Genomic DNA, 22674 nt, shown 5'->3' with positions numbered 1-22674 from the left:
TTATTATTTAGGATTTTAATATTCACTCGCTGAATTCTGACTCCTTTGGTCAAATCTATTGATTAGAACTTTTTTGTGTTTTTTGGTCAGTGAATTATATATTTGATTTCTGCCTTTCTGTATTTATTTATAAATTCTTTATATTCTATCACATGGTGCTAAATAATGATGAAAAATAAATTCTTTACTGTTTCCATTCAGTAATCATCAATAGTCATATATAATTTTATTAAGGCAGCAAAGCATTTTGACTAGGGGAGGAAAAGGAAATTTTATCAGCATTTTTCCCTAGAACTGACTGTACAGGTGGCATAGGGTTAGGTCAGATGCTGCACAGGTTAATTCTTTATTCAGCTCCTGAGGCTAGGGGATCATGCCTGGCCATTGGATCTTCTTCTGGAAGCATATTCATATCCCCCTCTTCCCCAAACCCTCTGTGAATCTCCACCTGGGTGATGGAAATTTTGTTGGAACTCTCAAGTGTCTGAGTCCTGGCCCTTTCAACTTCCTGAGTTGCATGTTCTATGGTGTCCTGAGTTTCTGTCTCTGGGACTCTGGACTCCTGGTTCTCCATCCCTTCAGATATCTGCATCCCTAGTATCACAGGGATTCTATGCACCATTTCCTCCTCCCTTTCTCTTACTTCCAACTCAGGAATGGCGGGTCCTAGATTTTGGAAGCTATTTCGGACACGAGTTATGTAGCGACTCAGGACACTGACACCCTCTGGGAGTCGAGGAGCTCCACCCTCAATCATTGTCTTCCTTACACCAGCCACTTCACCTTGCAGTCTGGACACTGTCTTGGTCAGTTCTGTGAGTCGGTTGCCAAGGTCTGAGGAAATAGAAAGGAAGTGGTGGGAGAGGGAGATGTGCTTCCCACCTCTGGGGGTATCTCAGAAGGCCCAAAGTTCAATGACCTTCCCATGAGTCACCAAGCTCAAATGAATTTAGAATTCTAAGAATGGGCTTTTTGGGAATATTTTGGTCTATGATCTAGCACCCATTTGCCTCGAGAGAATTTCAGGGTTATGAGAGGAGAAGGTTAGGAGCAATTAGAAGATCAATAGGATATAGAGCTAGAAAAGATCCTAGAGATGATTTAATCCAGATTCTTTGGTTGGAGGGAATAGGGACCATCAGAGAGGGTGAGGTCTTATGAGGGAAGATATTTAAAAAAAGGGTGGGCAGACTAAAGACACATAAAAAAATCAAGTGATTCCACAGACCCAAGCCTTGGAGTTTGGAGAAAGGACAGGGTCTGGGAAACATAAAGGAATGGAGTTGGGAGTAGGGACAAATTATGGGGAATAAAGTGTTCAAAGTCTTGGAAACTGACCTTTCCTACGGCTTTCTTCAAACTCACGTCTTGCAGTCTCGATGTAACGTTGTACCAAGGCTTTGATGACTCGAACTCGATAGGAGCCACCCTCACCTTCCCCATTCCCGGCCCCCACCCCAGAGTTTGCCTGGAATATATATATATATTTAGAGAGAAGAGAGTATGAGTTAATCTCCATAATCCTCCAAATTCTTTCAGCTAATTTATTACAATAGTTTACTGGTGGGTCTATCTGACTCTCTCCACTCCAATCCATCCTCTAGCCATTAAAATGATTTTCCTAAAGTCCAGGTCCAACCATATTACCTCTCCCCTGCCACTAATAAACTCTTATGGCTTTCTATTCCCTCCAGGAGCAAATAACAAATAATACAAAATTCGGTTTGATGCTCAAAGTCCTTCAAAATCTGCCTCCCTTCTAAATTTCCAATCTTCTCATACCTTATTCAATTCAGTGACACTGGCCTCCTGTCTGTTCTACAAACAAGACATTGTATCTCTTGATTCAGGACATTTTCTCTGAATGTTCTTCATGTATGGAACCCTCTCTTTCCTCTGCTCTGACTATACTCCACCCTGATTTCCTTTAAGTCCCAATAAAATATCATCTTCTATCACAGCCCATCCTAATTCTAATGCCTTTCTTCTGTTATCTCCTTTTTTATCCTGTATATAGCTTACTTTGTATATTTGTTTGCATGTGGTCTCCTCTATTAAACCTTGAGACCACAAATTGTTGAGGGCAGGCACTATCTTTATACTCTTTATATATCCTCCCAAGGTTTAGCACTGGGACATAGAAGTATTTGATGATTGTTCCCTTCACCTCCAAAATCAAAGGCCAGGGGGAAAAATAAAACCAGTGGTTAGAATCCCCAACAAGGAATGCTAGATGCTGGGGTCTCATTTCTGTTCAGAAGTATAGGGGAGATTTTTTTCAAAATAAAGTAAGGAACAAGGGTCAGGAAGTGAGGAGAGGGATTCATTAATCCATCAATTCATAGATTATAGATTGCTGAAGTTGGAAGGAATCTGAAAGACCCTCATTTTACAAAAAAGGAAACTGAGGCTGATAGAGGTAACTATGGGAAATATTTAAGGGTAATTTAATTCCTCTTAACTAACAAGTGACTAAGAAGAAATGACTTGCCTATAGTTCTGTATTGAGTCAATGGCAGAGCTGGGACTGGAATTCAGTTCTCCCAACTTTCAACCTAAAAATTCTCCAAGCAGAGGGCAGGATTAGACAAATCAAGGAGCCCATGCTCTACCTCATTGCCAACACTGCTGGGGGATCTTCTCTGGGTGCAACCCCTTCTTTCCTGAAAGCCCTTTGAATCACCACCCAAGTGATAATTCTGACTAGACTAGCTCCCCTGGGGTTTTTGCTTCTCCTCTACAGGTTTTGTCTGCAATTCTCCTCTTATAGAGGCAGTCTTATATAAAGGAAACAGCATAAAGGACTTCAATTCCAGGAGATCTAGAATTGAATTCTAATTCCTGTACTTAATACCTATGTTGCCTTGGGTAAGTCATCTTACTTCTCTGGGCCCCAGTTTTTCTGTAAATAGCTGTACTATTTACCATTCAGAGATATTATAAAGAAATTGGTTATATTCCATAGATATTGAGCTAATTTCATTATTATCTTAGCCAGGCTGTGAATAGTCACTGTTTTTAGAATCACAAGTCAACTGGAACAGATTAGAATAGATAGAGAGACATGAGAAAGTCACATAAGCAGACAGGAATAGAGTTGAACATCTGACAGTCTAGGACAGATATGAAAAGTTTGATGAACTGTGGGACATAATAAAGATAGGATAGAAAAACAGAAATATTAGGACAGATACAGGACAGTTATAAGATAGACATGGAACATGTGATCAGATGGAACACTCACGAAGGTGGGGATGGGGGGATAGGTGGGCTCCTTGGTCTTGCAACAGCAGCAACAAAAGAATCTGAAAATCCTCCTAAGAAAATTGGGTCAGAGAGGGATGGGATCAGGAGTGGCTAAGATCAGGGGTCATAGGGAATGGGGAATGAGAAAAGGAGACTGAGAAATAGATTGGGACTTGGGAACATTAGGAGATATGGGGAGTTCTTGGAGGAGTGATAGAGGTATAGAGTAGGTGGATGAGGGATGGGAAGGATAAGACTGTGGAGTTATCCTAAGAATTTACCTGAGTAAATAGAAGAAGGACTTGGGTGAGGGCAAGATATTGAAGGGAACCGGTAGCGTCAAGCCCTCCCGAAAGTAGGACAGGTAAAGCTTGGAACGGGCAAACTTCCATTCCACATCAGCATCATCCTGGGGTGGGGGAAGAGATGGGAAGGGGCTCATGGACCCCCCCACCCCAGCCTCCTTAATGCCTACAGATCCCTTTTCATCCATTCTCACTAATCCCCCTCCTCCTCCTCTACCATTCCCCATTTCCCATTTCCCTTTCTCCCTCCATTTCGTTTCCTCTCTTTTCTGTCCCAACATATCCCCACCTCAGTCCCTTTGTCACAGTCTTCTCAGATTTTATCTTTATTCCCCATTCTCTTCCTTCTTACTTTCCTTTCAGTTCTCCATCTACTCATCCTTGATTTTTTTCCTTGGTCTCCTTCCCCATCCCAGTCCTCTCTCTTAGCATCTGCTTTTCCATTCTCTTTTAAGAGAACTCTTGTTCATGTCCCATTCTCCTCGGGCCCTATCTTTTTTACCTCATCCCTTAACTATATACTTCTTTCTTCCTTTTTCTCACTAGATATCTCCCTACCTCCTTCCCCAGCATTCTAAAAATGTTATATATATTTATATTTTGTTGTTATTGTTCATTCATATACAACTCTTTGTGATTCCATCTGGGATTTTCTTGGCAAAAATACTGAAGTGGTTTGCCATTTCCTTCCCCAGTTCATTTTATAGATGAGAAAGTTGAGGCAAACAAGGTTAGATGATTTGACTAGGATCACACAGCTAGTATATGTCTGAGGTCAAATTTGAACTCAGCACTGTATCCATTTTACCACAAAGCTACCCATATAATTCTATAGCATTTAACAAATCCCTTTCTGACAATAGGTTATGAGACAGGTTCACATGAAAGTAGATTTGGAGCTGAAAGTAATCATAGATGTAATCTAAACCAATTCCTTCATTTCATAGATTCATTGATTCATTAAACAAGCATTTATTTAGCACCTATTTTAAAGAAAGCCTTAGAGAAGTCATAGAGTAAGTCATAGAGCCTTTAGATACTTAACAATCAATCAAGTTTTATCAAGGCTTTAATTTAGCTCCCCTGATTCATTAAACACTGTTGTCTTCAAACCATTCTGCTCTTCTTGCCCCTCTTAGCTTTCCTTTCCTAATTCTATCACAGCCCTAACCTTTCCCACCCTTTCTTCATCCTCTTCTCTCCCTCTTGCCTCATTGAATGCCTTTAAAGTCTAATTCAAAAGCCACCTCCTCCAGGAAATCTCTGATCTTTCTCTCCTCCTATCCACACCCCCCAGATAATGTTCTCCCTCAAAGGCCATTTGCTTTTTATCTCTATTTGCATCTCCCTCTAGTAAGCAATAATATGTATTCTATTTATCTAGTAAATATATCTTAGCCCCCCTATGAAATAGACTATTTTTTCATTATGGCAAAAGATTGAGTTTTTCTCTAAATTGTGTAGTTCCTCCAGGGCTGAATTCAGGCATCTACACAAAGTAGGCATTTTAACATGTTTGATGAATTGAAAAGAATCTCCCTTGATCACATTCTCTCTTACTAGACTGTGAGCTATGCAAGGGCAGAGATTGGGTATTTATGTTACCCCAAGCTCCCCCTTCACTTCCTTCACACAGTTTTGCCTCTGAAAATAAGGGAGTTGGGCATGGTGACCTCCAAGGTCCCTTCCAGTTCTTATTTTCCCCCTCTTTTAGTTCTAAATCTAGAATCATATACTATCCCTTTGGGTCTTTTCCCCCATTGCTCATGTCCTTCCTTTGATCCAGCCTGAGTTCCAGGTCCCTCTCCATCCCCCATCATCCTCTTCATCTTTCCATAGGTCCTTGGTCTTCCTTTGCTCCTCTATTCCCCATCATTCCTTTCATCTACCTATAGGTCTTTGCTCCTTAGTTGCTATCCCAATCCCCATCATTCCCTTTATCTCCCTATAGTTCCTTAGTCTTCCTCTGCTATTCTATCCCCACTACTCCCACACCTCAATCTTCTGGAAGGAGTTGGTGATCATGGCAATAAGCATGTTCAGCAGCACGATGACCATGACAATGGTGAAGATGCCATAAAGAGCACGGCCCACAAACTCAGGCACCAGAAACTGGGGCATGTCCACCACACTGTGTTCTTCCATGCCGAACATTGTCCAGAAGAGAAACTGGAATGTCTCATTGAAGCTGGGAAAAGATGTTTGTTGTGGGGTAGACAGTAGAACTGAGCTAGGCTCAGCCTCTGCTTTTCCTTACATCAATGTCATTGACTACAGAAAGTTGTCTCAGTCAGTGATAGAACCACATGGGGAATGGGATTTTGGGATACTATCCTATTGAGGTATTCTGGGACCCAGCTAGAGTTATTTTCTTATACCAGCTAAAAGGCAAGATGTGTACAAATCTTGATTCAAATATTTACTAGGTGACTTTGGGCAAGTCACTTAACCTCTCTCAGACTCAGTTTCTTTATCAGCAGAATGGGGAAATTAAAGGCAACAAAGGTGTTTTTAAAGATATACAGGGTTTCCTAAAAGTCCTAGATTAAAACTACACTAAGACTTTTGGAGGTTGCATTTGAACTCAGGTCCTCCTGACTCTAGGGCTGGTGCTCTATCCACTGTACTACCTAGATGCTCCATCTCTTGACATTTCCTACTCCATCCCTAGGTCCCACCTCTTTCCTCAGTCCCCAGCCCACATACTTGCCCAGCCTCTCTGTCTCCTGGTAAGGTACATAGATGTTGTTGAGACCACAAAGAAAGGCTGTCAGGATGATCATAAGTATGAACATGAACCTGAAGGAAAGGTAAGGAAGGTTCAGACACATGGCAAAAAGGTTAGACACTAAGAGAAATCACTACTTTTTCCTGTCCTTTCCCCCTTGTCTCTGCTCCATCCCCCAACATCAGCCTGAATGTCTAGGAGAAGAAGCATGCCGGGGGCATTGGTGTAGATTGTTGATTAAAAATGTTGATTAAGCAAATAATAAATAGTAATAATAAAATAATAAAAGAACATTAAAAAAAGAACAGGTTCTGCTCTTCCATGACTAGAGGAGAGCTGGGGGGAGGTAAGTCAAGGGCAAGTGACTCAGTTTTTCCAAGAGAAGGGAGTTCTATGGAAGTCACCAAAAAATAAATCATTTCCTCCCTTCCCCCTCCTACATGGAGTTCTAAGAAGCCCAAGGAAATGAAAGGTTGCCTTCACCGAATCATATCATCAATCATCTTGCCAATGGAGATCTGTAGGGTCCCCAGAGACTCATGGGCAGGCAGGATATAGGCCAGGCGGGTGAAGCTGAGCATGCTGGTGATGGCAAATAGGACTTCAGCCACAAACTGGGGGTCTTCTGTACGCCACTGGCTGCGCTCTGCTCAAAGGGAGGTATGGTGAAAAGGATTCTCTAACACTATCCTAGGCATTAGAGTCACATTTTCTAATAGGAATGATGGATTAACCCACCTATTTTACAGGTTGTTTGCTGGGGTCTTCCCTGTATAACTGTTTGGCAAACTACTTACGGGTGCTTTGAATGGTTACTCCCTTCCTCACCTATCCCATATTCAATTGTCTTTCCTTTCTCTCACTAACCTCTTAGTTTGTAGTGACCATTTTTTATTGACTTTATCCTATTTTATTGACTTTCTCTTACTGCGCTCATATAAAATTTTAGAATTATTATTAGATCGTGTTATCCTCACAACAATCCTGGGAGGTAGTTACTATTATTATCCCCATTTTACACACGCGGGTTGTCAGAGGTTAAGTGATATATCCAAAGTTATACACTTAATAAGTGTCTGAGTCCACATTTGAACTCAGGTCTTACTGATTCCAAGTCTTTAATTTCTATCTACTAGATCAAGTAGCTGCTAATATGAGATAATTTTAAAGATCAACCCATCAAATTCCACCACTGGATTAGAAATCAGAAAGACCTGAGTTCAAATCCTACCTCACATTAATTAGTTGTATAACCCTGAGGAAGCATGTTATTTTCCTGAACTTCAGTCTCCTCATATGTAAAATGAGGACAATAATAACTTCTACCTCCCAGGATCAAATGAAGTAAAGTAAAGCTATAGAAATGTCCATTATTATTATTATATTTTCTGTCTGGGGAGACTTAGAGTGGAGAGGGTAAGGACACAGTGGGCTGAAGAGATTTTAAGAGGCTTGATCATCATGTGGTGATGGTCTACCACACTGTGAAAGTGGGGTGGATCTAGAAGATAGATATCATATGATGAGGTGTCATTAAGCTAGGGAGACCTAGAGATTACTGGTCAAGGTCATCACGGGTCTGTGGAGACCTTGGAGGGCTAGGTTTCCCAGAGAAGGGACACTGAGGATTGGGGAAGAGTCAGAGTACCACTGTCTGTTAAGATATAAAAGTCTTGGGGCAGCTAGGTGGCACAGTGGATAGACCATCTGCCAGGGAATCAGGAGTACCTGAGTTCAAATCCAGTCTCAGACACTTAATAATTGCCTAGCTGTGTGACCTTGGGCTAAGTCTCTTAACCCCACTGCCTTAAATTTAAAAAAATAAAAAGAAGATATAAGCGTCTATAAGGAAATCCAGGAACAAGATGGTAGAGAAGCCTGGTGGAAAGCATCTTAGATATTACTATGCTTGACTGCATTTTTATTTCAAGGGTTTCTTTTGATTTTTCTTTTTCAATGAGGAGGAAGGTAGAAAAGAAAGTAGTTTGTTTATTGAAAAAATAAAATAAGGGGCAGCTAGGTGGCACAATGGAAAGAGCATTGGCCCTGGAGTCAGGAGTACCTGAGTTCAAAGCCTACCGCAGACACTTAATAATTACCTAGCTGTGTGGCCTTGGGCAAGTCACTTAACCCAATTGCCTTGCAAAAAAAAAAAACTAAAAAAATTTATATTGGGGTGGCTAGGTTGTGTAATGGATAAAGCACTGTCCTTGGAGTCAGGAGTACCTGGGTTCAAATCCAGTCTCAGACACTTAATAATTACCTAGCTATGTGGCCTTGGGCAAGCCACTTAACCCCATTTGCCTTGCAAAAACCTAAAAAAAATTAATAAAATAAAATTTTAATTTACAAGGAGGGGCATGGTAAGACTGCAAGCTTTGAAGAGATCACAGGATAAAGGAACTGACAGTCTGGGGAATGGCAGGGTGAGGAAATTATGGAGTTGGGAAGATGCAAGAGGGCTGAGAGACTTTAGGATAAGAGGCCATGTGGAACTGGGAAGGCTCCTGGAAGACTTAACAGTTGCCGAAGAGGGAGTGTTTGGGAATTGGGGGCCTGGGAGTCCGGAATTTGGGGTCCTGAACAAAGGGTTCTAACAGCTTCAAAGCACAGTACTCACCTGCTGTGGTGAAGTAGTGACAGGCAGCACCATCTGGAGCATTCTGGCAATGTAGCCTGGCTAACACCGCCAGAAGCACTCGAAGGGCAAAGGAAGCCAGGTACAGGGACAAGATGACCACGTCCAGGAAGTTCCACCAGTCAAGAAAGTAGCTTCGAAGGCCCTCAATCCACACTTCCTTACATTCGAACCACAGGAAGCCTGTTGCCAGAAGCCAGGGAGAGCCCAACCTGTGGCTTGGGTCTCCCCCCAAGATGGGATCACCTCCCAGGGCTGGTCACCCCCAAGGAATCAGAGAATTTCTGATCTGGAAGAGACCTTCAAGATTCTTAATACTCCTTCAACCCCATTTACAGAAGGGTTCAACATCAAAGTCCAGAGATAGAAAAGGATTTGCCTAGGATTACAATTACCTCTATTCTAAGAGGTCTTTCCCACCTTTCCACATTGCTAGGGACTGCCTTCCCTGTGAGATTACCTCTGATTTTCTATAAAGTATAGTAAATACTTTGTATTTATTGTGTAAATATTTTGTATTTAATTATATGTGTACATGTTACAATCACCCCAAAATCCCCTTCCATGAAACTGTAAGTTCTTTCATGGCTGTAGTTGTTTCAATTTTATCTTTACATAAATGTTGATTGTTCAATGGAAATGTCAGAACTAAGACTCAAACTCAGGTCCTCTGATGCTCTTTCCATTGTAGCCTCACTTCATCCTATACCATGAAGGGACTCAAAAAGAGGAGTTAGTGGATAGAACATTGGATATAGAGGACCCTGATCTGAATGCCAGTTCTGCTGCTTACTACCTGTGTGACCTTGGGCAAGTCATTTCACTTTTCTTGGTCTCAGATTTCATATCTATATAAACTAGATGAGCTAAATTAAAATTTCCTAATTTTGTAAAAAATAAATTAAAAATTAAATAAAATAATAAATAAGAAAATTTAAAAGTAAAATAAAAATTTTAAAGGTAAATGTAAGGAACTGAGGGATGCTGATCCCAGGTTGAGTGTGCTCAGCCTATTGAAAAAGACTTAAGGGAACCAGGATCACTGTTTTCTGTCTCATCAAGACTATCTTGGGACTTGCTCATTTCATCAGTGCAACAATCAGGGACAATTTTAGGGTATCTGCAATGGAGAATACTATCTGTATCCAAAGAAATAATTGTGGAGTTTAAATAAAGACCAAAGACTAAAGACTATTACCTTAAATTTTTTTTTAAAAAGGTATCATGTAATTTTGCTACCTCTTATATTTTATTTTTCCTTAAGGATATGATTTCTCTCTCAACACATTCAATTTTGATCAACGTATAGCATGGAAACAATGTAAAGACTATTAGACTGCCTTCTGGGGAGTGGGAAGTGAGACTGGGGAGAAAAATTGTAAAATTCAAAAAAAAAATTAAAAAAAAAAGACTATCTTGGGGAAGAATGAGTGACATTCTAGGTTGTCCCAGAGGGTCCCTGAGCTGAAGTTTCTACATAGAGTGAGGGATTCCCAGTCCGGAGTGGGGGGGGTGTGGGAGTCATCTGCCCCACCAAGCCTCATACCTGCAACCCAGATCATGTGCAGCGAGTTTTCCCAGACACTCTGACTGCGACCCTTGAAGGTGCCCAACTGAGTCTCCATGACTAGTGACTCTCCCAGCAAAAAGATGAGGAACCATAGGTAAGAGGCTGAATGTAGAAGAAATTTGAGCACTGGAATCTTCAGTAGACGACCCAGCTGCAGGGAAAGGAGTAACTGTGAGACTTATCTCCTCCAGATTTCTTTCTTTAACAGGATCAGCCAACAATGATCTCCTATAAACTTAAGAATTTGTTACAGAAACCACTCTAATTTAACTCAACTCAATCCAACTTAACTCTACCCAAATCAATCCAGTCCAACCCAACCCACACAACCCAATTCATCCCATTCCAAATCAATTCCTCTCAATGCAGTTCAACTCAACCTCACCCAACTCAACCCCACTCAACCCAAACCAATCTGATGATACCCAGTTCAATTCAACTCATTCCAACTCAACTCAATTGAACCTAACTCAGCCTAACCCAGACCAATTCATACATCCACCCAACCAATACTGTAGATTAAACTTGGAATCAGAAGATCGGTATTCAAGTCCTAGCCTTGATATTCTTATCTATGTGACCTTGATAAATTACTTTACCTCCATGAGTTTCCCCCACCCCTGTTTATTATTATTTTTAATACAATGTCAGAATTGGAAGGGACCCCATCTAATCTATTTTTATATTGGAATTCCCTCTAAAATATAAACAACAAATGGTCATTCAACTTTTCACTGAAGATCTCTAGTGAAACCCACTATCCCTAGGTACTACATTCCACTTTGGGGCTATTTTAATCATCAGGAGGGTTTTCTTCCTATCAAGTCTAAATGCCTTCTTACAACTTTCCTTGCACCCCTTCTCTCACATACATTTCTCCTCTGAGATTAAGCAGAATAAGTTAAATCTCTCTTTCATGAAGTAGCACTTCAAATATTTAAAACACAACTATCCTGACTTCCTATGAAGCCTAAATATCAACAGTTTCTTCAAGTATATAACCATACAGCCTGACACAATAAAAGCTTTTTTTAGCTGCTGTCCATAGTAATAATGATGATGATTATAATAATTAATATTTATATGTGTGCTGGCACTGGGATAAGCACTTTACAAATAGTATTTCATTTGATCCTTACAACTCTGCAAGTTAGGCCCTGGTATCGTCCCCATTTTACAGTTGAGGAAACTAAGGCAGAGGTTAAATGATTTGCCCAGGGTCACACAACTAGTAAGTGTCTGAAAGCTGGATCTGAGCTTAGGTCTTCCTGGTTACTAGCTCAGTCATGAACTTTATTTACCAGTTTCTCTTTATTGAACTTCTAGTTCAATGCAAGTCCCCAACTCCAGGCCCAAACCCCAACTTCTGTCCTCAGCCAAACTCTGAAGCTGGTGAAGTTTGTGTTCTGTTCTATCATCCTTCTGTTTTGTATCCTTTAGAGTCAGAGACTTGGAGAGAGGGGATTCTTTGTCTTTCTTCGCAGCTCCAGCGCTTAAGACTTCTGCTCTTTCTTCCCTTTGCTCTTTGATTTAGTGGTGTTGAGTGATAATAGATTTCTTTTTGTTCTTTTGCAAGGTAATGGGGTTAAGTGACTTGTCAAAGGTCACACAGCTAAGTAAGTATTAAGTATCTGAGGCTGAATTTGACTCTAGGGTCTATCCACTGCCTCACCTAGCTGCCTCAATATTTAGCATTCCACTGTACTACCTAGCTGTCCCTTGATAATAGATTTCAATAATATTCCTCTCCAGGGAATTTATCTTTTAAATCCCCCAGACAAAGACTTGAAGCTTTAGTAGTGGAATTTCCCAGCAGCAATCTTCCAAAAACTGGGACCCATGTAACACACCTCAACCCATCCTATTCCCCAGGCTGGTTCAGATTTTCTCTATAATTCATATTTATTGGGCCTCTACCATGTGCTAGGCACAGTAAGAAAGATAGAAGGAAGAAAGGGAGGACAGTAGTAAGCATATTGGATTATGAATAAAATAAAGGAATTGAACTAGATAATCTCTAAGGTCCCTTCAGACTAAATTCTGAGATCCATTTCCTTCCCTCAGGGAGCTCATGGTCTCGTTAAGGAGACAGGGCTTGAAAAATTAATTAACCAGGTTACTTGTGCTAAGAGCCCTATGAAAGGCATGTGCTTTGGGAGACAGTTTGAAAAGAGCCCCCCACTCCAATCTTAGGATCACAGTGCCTAGACTGAGGCCAATTTTTACTAATCATTTGATTCTCTTTTAATTCCTTTACCTCTCTAATTCTTAGTTTCACCCTTTATTAAAAAAAAAAGTAATAATAAGAGAAAAGTACCATATCAGAAGCTGTAAAAACTTCTGGGAAAGTGAGAAGAGGCAGCATGTACCAGGCAGGTCAAATCACCATTAACATCCCAAATATCACCTCTTCTCAGACTGATGGAGAGATAGCCCAAGAACCAGAGTCCAAGAGTCCTGTTAATTGTTATGTCTATAAGCTGTTGACCTGCCAACAATCCAGTCCCTACAACCATTCTCCAGGAGAGTAGCCCTTATGGAACTGCCATCCCTGCAACTATCAGCATCTATCACCAGCCAATTGCCAACTGTAGGCCCATAAGCCCATAAGCCCATAAGCCCCAGGAATAACAGTTATCCTTCTTTCCATTAAACCTGCCACCAATCTTGATTCTGTACCCATTCATCTTCAGGATCTACAGCCCTTCCATCTACCCTCCTCAGCAACCACAGGTTCTCCCCATCAAGATTTTTGGTACAGTCAAAGGGTTCAACTTCAGAAATGGATATGGTTTTAACAATGGAAATGGTCTTCAAGAAGATGTATTAGTATAACCTTTCCCATTACATTCAACCTGTACAGCTAAAGCTTCCTATCTGTCTTCTCTCCACCAACTGGAATGTAAGAACAGGGACAGTCTTGCTTCTCCATTTGCATTGCAAGTGCCTCTCACATTGTTTTGTACATAGCAACGATTTAATCAATACTTTTTCATAAATTTTCACTCATTGAGATAAATCAATAATTAATCAATTAATCAATCAACATTTGCTCAGCACTTGCTATCTGTCAGGCCTCATGGGGACTCAAAGAGAGGCAAAAAAACCTGTCCTTGTTCTGCTTCCCTGCCTCATGGAAATTGGCTGTTGGCATTCTGAGGGAAATGATTTAAAAAACCTTAGAGTGCTGCAGAAATGGAAATTGCTATTTTTAGGCAAGATGGGGGGAGATCAGAATGGACAAGGTAATCAGAGAGGGCTTTCTCAAGGAGGGGAGATCTGGGCTACATTCTGGAGATCAGAAAGGACATACTGCTAAATATCCACCAGGTTCCTAATGGAAAGTGGAAAGAGTCCTGAACTTGTAGTCATAGGACCTCAGTTCAGATCCTAGGTCGACCACTTAATGTGACTTCAACCAAACTGGGCCTGTTTCCTCATATGCAAAATGAGGGGGTTTGAGCAGATGACTTCTAAGATCTGTTTCTAGCTTTAGGCTCATAATCCTATTATCCCTTGTTAAATTGACTTCCATGGAACAGCTTCTATCCTGAGAGGGGAAAGAAGGGAGAGAGGATAAGGGAAGGGTTTACAAGTACCTACCCTTGACTTGGGTGCCAGCCAGTAGCCCAGGCAGAGGAAGGGCATGGTAAGGAAGATGATGAAGGAGACAAACAGCTTCCAGGCCGTGGTACTGCCCCTCCAGCCAGCTAGGTTTCCACACCAGATGGAGGAAAGGACCTGCTGGCAGATGGGATGGGCTACAAACTGAACAGATATGAAAGAGTAAAGAGATGACTAGAGTCATCTCCACTATGAGCTTACCCCCTTCTCCTCCCTAAGGCTGTCCTCTGACATCAAATGCCAAGTGGTCTGAAGGGAACAGAGAAGTCTAAGGACTATGGCTTAGGGTGTTGATAACGGTAATGATAACGTTGATAATAATTTGGGATTAAGGAACAAGGCTTGAGGATAATGAGTTGGTGGGGTCCAAACTTAAGTGGGATCAGTAACAGCAGAGGGGCTAGGTTGAGACTTTAAGCATTTAATGTCTTTGGAACTCACCTTCTTTGCCAAATGAGGGACTTAAATAAATATGAAGGATTCAGAAAAGTTTGAGAATACTTACATGAATTGATGCAGAGTGAAATAAGCAGAATCAGGAAACTAATATACACAATGACTACAACAATGCAACCGGAAGGAACAACAAAACAACAAAACTGAATATTGACCCTGAAAAGATGAGAAAATGTTTCTTCCTCTATTCATTACAGAGTTGGGGGACTATGGGTGTTGAACATTACTGTAAGACAAAACTGAATGAATTGCTTGAGTTTGTCAAATTGATTTTTTTCAATCTTATAAGAAGAGTCAGTGGGTAGAAAGGAAGGAAGGAAGAGATCTATTTGGAAATGAATGTGATATAAAAAACAAAAAGTATCGATTAAAAATTAAAATTAAATTAAATTGTATCTATCCTAGTTCCAAATCTTATAATCTTGAGTTTCAGGCAGTCAGTAAGCATTTATTAAGAGTCTACTGGAAGGGGTGGCTAGGTGGCGCAGTGGATAAAGCACCGGCCCTGGAGTGTCTCGGACACTTAATAATTACCCAGCTGTGTGGCCTTGGGCAAGCCACTTAACCCCATTTGCCTTGCAAAAATAAAAAAAAAAGTCTACTGGGGCAGCCAGGTGGTGCAGTGGATAGAGCACCGGCCCTGGAGTCAGGATGACCTGAGTTGAAATCCTACCTCAGACACTAAATAATTACCTAGCTGTGTGGCCTTGGACAGGTCACTTAACCCTACTGCCTTGTTAAAAAAAAAACCCACCTAAAAAAAAGTCTACTAGGTACCAGGAACAATGTTAAATACTAAAGATACAAAGAAAAGATTTTCCTTTTGAGTTTAAAGTGCTCGCAGTCTTGGCAAGGGAGAGCAGAGGGGAGAGACAATCTACAAACTATGAAGGTAGGGTTGTGGGCTGCCTGGGCTAGGGTCTAGGGATTAGAAAAGAGCATTCTGGGGTCTGCTGCTAGCAGAAAGGGTCTAAGGTCCAGGTTGGGACCCAAGGTGAGTCTTGATGATGTAAGGACTAGCCCCAGGACTAAGTCAAGCAAGGTGAGGGAGACAGAGGAATAGGGGCTGGGGAACAGAATCTGACCCGCTTTTGATTGTAGTTGACGGCTAGGCGCAGGCGGGCCAGGTTGGGGATTCCCTCCTCAAAGGCCTGGCCCAGGCCCTCAGCCTCAGTTTCACTATCTTCACCCAGGTCATTGAGAACGGCGGTGACCTCACTCTGGTTGCGGCACATTCCAAGCAGCTCAAATCCATAGTCCTGGCTTAGCTGCTCCAGGGCAATGTACTCAGGCTAGGAGAAGGGAGAATGAGTACCATTCCAGCCTGGGTCCCCCAGGACCCTATCAGTCTTAAGTCTGCTCAACTGAAGCACAAACCCAAAATCACCTCTGTCCCAACCCTAAGTCTTCTCTGCCTTGACCCCTTGAAACCACTGCCCTCAGGCTGGGTCATCTCTCTTTCATGTCACATCCTAATTTTTTCAACCTTTCTTCTACCCTGGTTAATCAAAATTCTCCCCCCAACCCCCCAGTTTTGTGGACATCTTTATTTCTGTGTCTTTGGCCTGAAATAGCTTCCCTCTTCTGATTAGCCAAATGGAAATTCAAGTCCCAATTACCTCACTCTATGTTGTTTTCTCTCTATGAGCTCTTAGAACCTGGACTCCTTTTGGTCCTTAATAAGTGCTTGTTGTATGCTTTCATGTGTTTTGTCTCCCAAATGATAGGAACTCCCTGATTTGCAGGGTCATCTTCCTACTCAGACCAGTAGCTACCCAGGACAGAAGCAGTGTTCACCCACTCCTATCAAAGACCAGAGAATCTGAGAGAAGGGACTTCTTAGATCAGACGCTTCCTGAAGGCAGGGACAATCTTTCCCCTCCCACCTCCCAAACCCAGCATGTTACTATCGGGGTATGAGACTAACCTTAAACTCTGGCTCCTTGCGGGCCAGACGCCTGAGTTCTCGGCTGAGCTGGAAGGCGGCCAGCATGGCATCATCACTGGCCAGGGAGAGGTGGGCACGGCTGGCAATGCCCCGATAGGTGTTAATGCGGGAGAGGGAGAACTTGAGTAGGTCATAGCGACGGGCATTACTACACTCCAAACAAGAACAGGAGATAGGGTGGGGACGGGCGATGGCATGGCCCTGGTTCATCAGCAACTGGGCAATCTCATACAGGTCCTTCTGACAGGCCAATGTGAGTGGTGTAACCCCAGGGGCAAAGCGGGACCCATCAATGGATGAGTCAAAGAAGGCCAGAGAGAAGGACTTGGTGTCCACCTTGCGGCCTTTCTCACGCTCCAGCCTGGCCAGTAAGCGCCGTACCACTGTTGGCTGGTTCGTGTCCACTGCTACCAGGAGAGCTTCATGAATTTGCCGAAAGTCAAACTTAACCTGGGCCAGCAAAACATCAGTGATGGTTTCATGGCCCAGCCGGATGGCCAGGTTCAGCGCCTCTCTCCAAGAGCGGTCCTCTGCCTCCTCCAGCTGACGTTGTGGCCCTCCGGTCCCCGCACCTCCACCCCCATTTGCCTCAGTCCCTGCGGACTCCAACAGCTGCTGCACCAGGCCCAACTGACCTTCCTGGATAGCACCAAGCAGGGGGGCAGGAAAGCGGAGTTTCCGGTTCACGATCTCATTCCAATTGGGCTGGGGCTAGAGGGAAGGAGATGCCAAGAATTCTGCACCTGACCCCTACACCAAGAAGCCTTTGACCCAACTCTTCTCCCTACAATTTCTTAACCTCAGATGCTGTTATCCACACCAGCGATCCTTTTCTTTCCTGTCCTTAGTGACCACTCCACTCATCTTGAGGGAGAAGTGATCCAAGCTTTTTTTTTTTTGGTGGGGGTGGGGGGAAGGTTTGCAAGGCAATGGGGTTAAGTGACTTGCCCAAGGTCACACAGCTAAGTATTAAATATCTGAAGCCAGATTTTAACTCAGGTTCTTTTGACTCCAGGACTGGGACTCTATCCCCTGTGCTGCCCCTCAAAAGCTCTATCATTACTTTTACTGTCACCTCCCAAGCTCCTGTCTCATAATTCCTCCCTAGACATCCACCCCCCCCCCAAGCCACCCTTGCCTTTTTCCATTCATCCTCTAAGCAGTAATACAAGTCACAAATAAGATTTGTTTTATTTTGTAAAAGGACTGAGGTCAATCGGGTTCAAATCTCTCCATGCACCATTAGGCTAGAAGTGTGTGTGAGGGGGGTACACACAGTAGCTCTTGACCCCATTATGATCTACAAAGGAGCTTTGACTTGCTACTTCTGACCTAGGCTTATTACCTTCCCCTTAGGCAAGTTGGTGCACCACCACCCCAAACTCCTGGCACCTCACTATACTAACAGCAACCTAGAGTGGGCATATCCAATCTGTTTAGCCCATTGCAATCACTCAGACTCCTTGGTAAAAGGGATCACAGGTGTGTACCATGTCCAGCTTTAAGCACCTCTGTACTTAACTCATCTCAACTTGACTTATTTTTTTTGGGGGGGGAGGCTTATAAGGCAATGGGGTTAAGTAACTTGCACAAGGTATTATTGGGTCTGAGGCTGGATTTGAACTCTGGTCCTCCTGAATCCAGGGCAGTGCTCTAATCCCAACCTGATTTAAGGCCTCACAGAGAGGAGATAAATTAACTTGTAGAAGGGCTCTATGAACAAGGATTATATTGATGATTACTTGGTATGATGGGCTGGGAGCCTAGACTCCTGGCCCAAGGTCCCTTTCTCCAAAATTAAAATCCTGGCACCAGGTAAGCCTGGGCCAGAGAAGATCTCTGCACTTGACTCTGATCTAAGCATAAGCACCTATAGATTGAAACAGGAGGGACCTTACTCCCACCCCTATCTTGTTGTTTCTTGCCAGCTGCTTCCCCTTCCCTTCCTACCCCACCATGAATTCCCTGGAGCTCTCCTGTCCAGGTCCCCTCCCTGAAGCTGAAATAAACAGGTACACAGTAGTCCAGTTTCTGGAGACTCTTTCTCTGGGGCTTTTCCCAAATCCTCCAAAAAACACCTTCCCCAAGGCAGGACCCCAACACTTCCTCCTACCCTTGAGTTCTTCTACTGTCTCCAACTGTAAACTTAAAAAGATGAAGTATTCTCTAGTCTCTCCCAACCAAAAAATTCTCACTACTAGTCTAGTAGCTGAATTCAAGTTCTTTCTAGGAGCGTAGGTGGAAAACTGAGATTCAGTGAGACCTTCAGTGAAGGCAGGGAAGGGAGGTGGTAGGGAACTTTCTTACCGTGAGAGACTCCATGGCTACCCCTTCCTGGTCTTCTTGCTGTTTGTTCCCTTTGGGATGCCCAACTCTTTCTTATGCACCCAGACCCCGCCCTAGGCTGGGCCCTGCCCCCGTCAGGACCAGCTGCTCCCCATCCTCTGCCCTAGCTTGGCCCCTCAGGGACCTGGAGAACAAGTACATGCATTAGAGCATGTATGGTGTGGGGTGGGGAGCAGACCCCTGTGACACCAACTGAGGCAGAACAGGAAGGTCTCAGCACATGCTCTCCTTATATACTCTCCCTGGCTTAGAATTACAGAATTTCAGAACTAAAGAGACATCAGGGGTTCTTTAGTCCAATTAATAGCCAAACAAGAACTCATTCTACAGAATCCCTCAATAAGCAGTCATTCAACTGTTATAGGAAGACCTCTGGTAAGGGGCAATGCAACACTTTCAAAAGGTTCATTTCACTTTTGGAAAATAATGCTTTTTCCGGATGTTTTTTCTTTTATTAAACTGAATTATATTTCTCTGCACCTTATTATTAGTCCTAGTTCTGCCTTTAACCAATCGCCATCTAATATAGTTCCTAGATCTTTCTTCATCCTGATCACTCTCTTCTCTACTTGCTTGAGCATGGAGCTATTCGTCCAAGGCTGTGACTTCCTCCCTGCAGGCCTTCCTGGCTGTATCAGTGCTTCCTGACGCTCTAGCTGGCCATCTCTCAGTAAGGGTGTGGAGGAGGTGAAGGGCATTTCCTAGGGGAGCAGCCCTGCCCCTTCTATCTGAACCATCTTCCCACTACTCCTGGAGCTCTCTATTCCTCATAATTCTTTCTGGTCTATCATTCTCTTGTTGCTTACAAGTCAATTTTTAGATTCTGGCAAAAATTGCAGGGTATCTGCAAAAACCCTGAAGTAATGAAGTATGAAAATAATCCCTTAGTTATTTATTTACAAATGTGCAAATTGAGACCTAACAGTTTTCATGACTTACTTAGGGTCATATAGACAGATCAATAATTAAGTAGTATCTTGGATTGTTCTGATTTCCAGCTCACCAGAGGACTTGGAGTTAAACATGAGATTTTTATATTTAAAAAAACATCTTCACTGTTTTTCCTCCTCCCTTGCAACATGGGGAACACAGGGTTAATATCCCAGAACAGGTTCTGATGGGTTGCACAAACATTCTTTGGTTCCCCACTGAGCCTTGAATACATTTGGAACAAGGCTACAGTCCTTTTCTGCCACCAAGAGGGAGGGGCACTAGGAAAAACACCATAGCCCAGGTCTATTAGTCTAAATTGACTTCCCTTGGAGAGAGGCAGGTCTGTTGGCAGAGAGCTGAGTGCCCTGGCAACAGCTGTCATGGCAACCTGGAATAGTAATGAAGTGAGCCCAGTGTTATCAGCAATCCCCAGGCCCAAGTTCTGCCATTTCACGCTCTTCCATAACCATCAGGGAAATAAAGGCGGGGGTAGGGAGAGGGTTGGGATCCCTAGCCTCAAGGGCTACAAGTCCCCTCTGGTCTTATCTTCTAGCTTGTACTCCACATTCCTGGAATCTAACAAGATGGCTATGTGCAGGAAGTCAAAGCATGTGAGGCATGAAGGTCTAGTCCAGAATCATCCAGGGGTCCTCAGGGGGTTCCCCACACCTGCTGGCATGCCACAGCACCTCCCTTGCTGGGAACTGGCACTGACAGATGGGGCACTGCACCCAAGAGGGGGGTGATGCACTCTCCAGGGAAGCTTCAGAATGCAGTGAGGATGGAGTCCAAGATGGGGACAACGAAGAGGACGAGGAGGGTGAGGCTGGATGAGGTGGGGAGCTCTCTCCACAGGTGGCAGCATGGAGGGGAAGGATCTCAAAGCTGAAGGACCCTAGGGAAGAGGAAATAGAGAAAAGGGTGGACAAATGAACAAAACTGGCTTGAGTCCTTTTCATGAAACCTGCACAAAATGAAGGAAGGAGAGGCTCCTTAGTGAAGATAGCTACTTCTGGAACAAGTCCATCTAAATGCCAGGGTTCTTATTTAGGGAAACACACCCCAACCTGCCTGACCTTGTCCTCCAGTCAACATAATGATACCATCTCCCCAGGCACAAAGATGAAGCAAGGGCTGACTCTTTTCCTGCTCCCAACTCACTCACAACCTGGATCAACATGGAATTTCACTCACATGCAGCAAGTGCTTGGAAATTATATGCTGACCCATTCCCACAGCTCCTGAAATCCCTCCTCCACCAGGAAGCCTTCCAGTGCTAAACCCAGACTCAAAGCATTTTTTCCTTTCCTAGGAGGCCAGAGCACTACAAAAATGTATCACAGCTTCCTGAAATGGATTGGATTAGAGACATTCAGTTCACATTCTTCATATTCACTTCAACTTAGACTTGCCTCTTCCCTATAGATCCCCTAACAAAGACCCTCATGCATAAAGCAAAACAAACAAACTTGCCCTTCCTCTGCATCTCTGCCTGTTGAAACTGTACCTCCACTCTTCATGGTCAAGCTCAAAAGACATTCATGCCATGATAATAACAGCCCACCCTGAAAACTGCCCCTCAAGATTTGTGGAATATTTTACATAATTTATCTCATTTAAGCCTCACAACTGTCTTGTGAGAGATGCTTTTATTGTTGCCATTTTTATCCTGAGGGCTTAGAGAGTTTCTTATGGGATTCGTCCATGACCACATAGCTAGGATGTGCCAAATCTAAAACAAGAAGACTCCATGATACCATATTAACTCTGGGAAGCATTCTGATCCCTCAGCAAATAGAGCCATCTGCTGGAGGACCAGGCACCTTGGAGGGACAAAACTCATAAAGAGGAAATTCTGTCAATCAATTGACAAGCCTTTATTAGGGACTGGGCCCTGTGCTAAGTGCTATGAAGACAAATACAAAACTGAAACAAGTGATCTCTCAAAGACCTTTCTTTTTGTCAGGGGAGACCATAGGCACATATGTCAGCTCATGTAGAATAAATACAAGAGAAATCAAATACCAGATGATGATGCTTGTCCTTCATTCTTGAAGAGGACCACAACAACAGGGGAGGTGATGCCATGACAAGCAAATCAATTGGATTTGAGTGAGGGGGGTGCTGTGCTAAGTCACCAGCTTCACTTTCTCCTCCAGGGCCATTTGGGTCCAATAACCAGATATAAATCAGAACGAATGGAGATGCCCTGGATGTGAGGCAATCAGGGTTAAGTGATTTGCCCAAGGTCACATAGCTAATAAGAGTCAAGTGTCTGAGGCTGGATTTGAACTCAAGGCCAGTATTCTATCTACTGCACCACCTATATGCCCTTCTACCCTAGCTACCAGGTAGTTAGGGAAGGAGAGAACCACCCCTTGACCTAGGGAAGGATTGGGAGGGGTAGTGGAGCTTGGGCAGAACCTTAAAGGATAAGAGGAGGATAACAGGGTAGATAGCAGAGAATGGGAAGGGAAGGGATGTGTCAGGAAGCTCAAAAAATGGCCTAGGACTAGCTTGTTAAGGAACTTTAAAAGCCAGATAGAGGAATTAATGACTTATCCCAGAGGAAATAGGAAACCATTGGAGTTTATGGAAGAGTGAAAATCCCTTTAACAGTGGGCAAGGGACTGGAGTGAGAAGACAAAGCAGGGAGGCCATTGCAAAATTCTGGGCAAGAGGTGCTAAGTACCTGAACTGAGGTCAGGGTGGTGAGGGTGTGAGTAGAAGGAAGAGAATGAATGAGAGTGATGCAGCAGAGGGAAAAATGGCAAGACTAGACAACTGTTTGGACACTTGGATTGAGAATAATACCAAAGGTATAAACCAAGGAAACTAGAAGAGTGATGCTACTTTCAACAGAAATATGGACATTTTAGA

General features: G+C 43.1%; 2 protein-coding genes across 3 annotated transcripts in view; both read right to left on the bottom strand.

Moving 5' to 3' along the window:
* Positions 1–223: 223 nt before the first annotated feature.
* Positions 224–18837, bottom strand: LOC141507414 (short transient receptor potential channel 2-like). The gene is made up of 13 exons (XM_074215041.1): positions 18823–18837; positions 16495–17226; positions 15653–15859; positions 14091–14255; positions 10464–10638; positions 8900–9100; positions 6763–6925; positions 6258–6350; positions 5547–5739; positions 3528–3655; positions 3245–3317; positions 1339–1468; positions 224–834 (listed from the first exon to the last, which is right to left on the bottom strand). The coding sequence occupies exons 1-13, from the start codon at positions 18835–18837 to the stop codon at positions 347–349; spliced, it is 2763 nt and encodes a 920-aa protein (XP_074071142.1). The 3' UTR covers positions 224–346.
* Positions 17688–22674, bottom strand: part of XNDC1N (XRCC1 N-terminal domain containing 1, N-terminal like) — a 30397-nt gene continuing 25410 nt past the window's right edge. For both annotated transcript variants that reach the window (XM_074217321.1, XM_074217320.1), the window contains exon 10: positions 17688–20689. In XM_074217321.1, the coding sequence (XP_074073422.1) occupies positions 20421–20689 (269 nt within the window). In that variant the 3' untranslated portion in view covers positions 17688–20420. The remainder of the gene's footprint in view (positions 20690–22674) is intronic.

Source organism: Macrotis lagotis, chromosome 1 (assembly GCF_037893015.1).
Source record: "Macrotis lagotis isolate mMagLag1 chromosome 1, bilby.v1.9.chrom.fasta, whole genome shotgun sequence".
Classification (NCBI taxonomy): domain Eukaryota; kingdom Metazoa; phylum Chordata; class Mammalia; order Peramelemorphia; family Peramelidae; genus Macrotis; species Macrotis lagotis.
The sequence above is the reverse complement of the archived record's forward strand: the minus strand, read 5'-3'. Positions and strand labels throughout refer to the sequence as shown.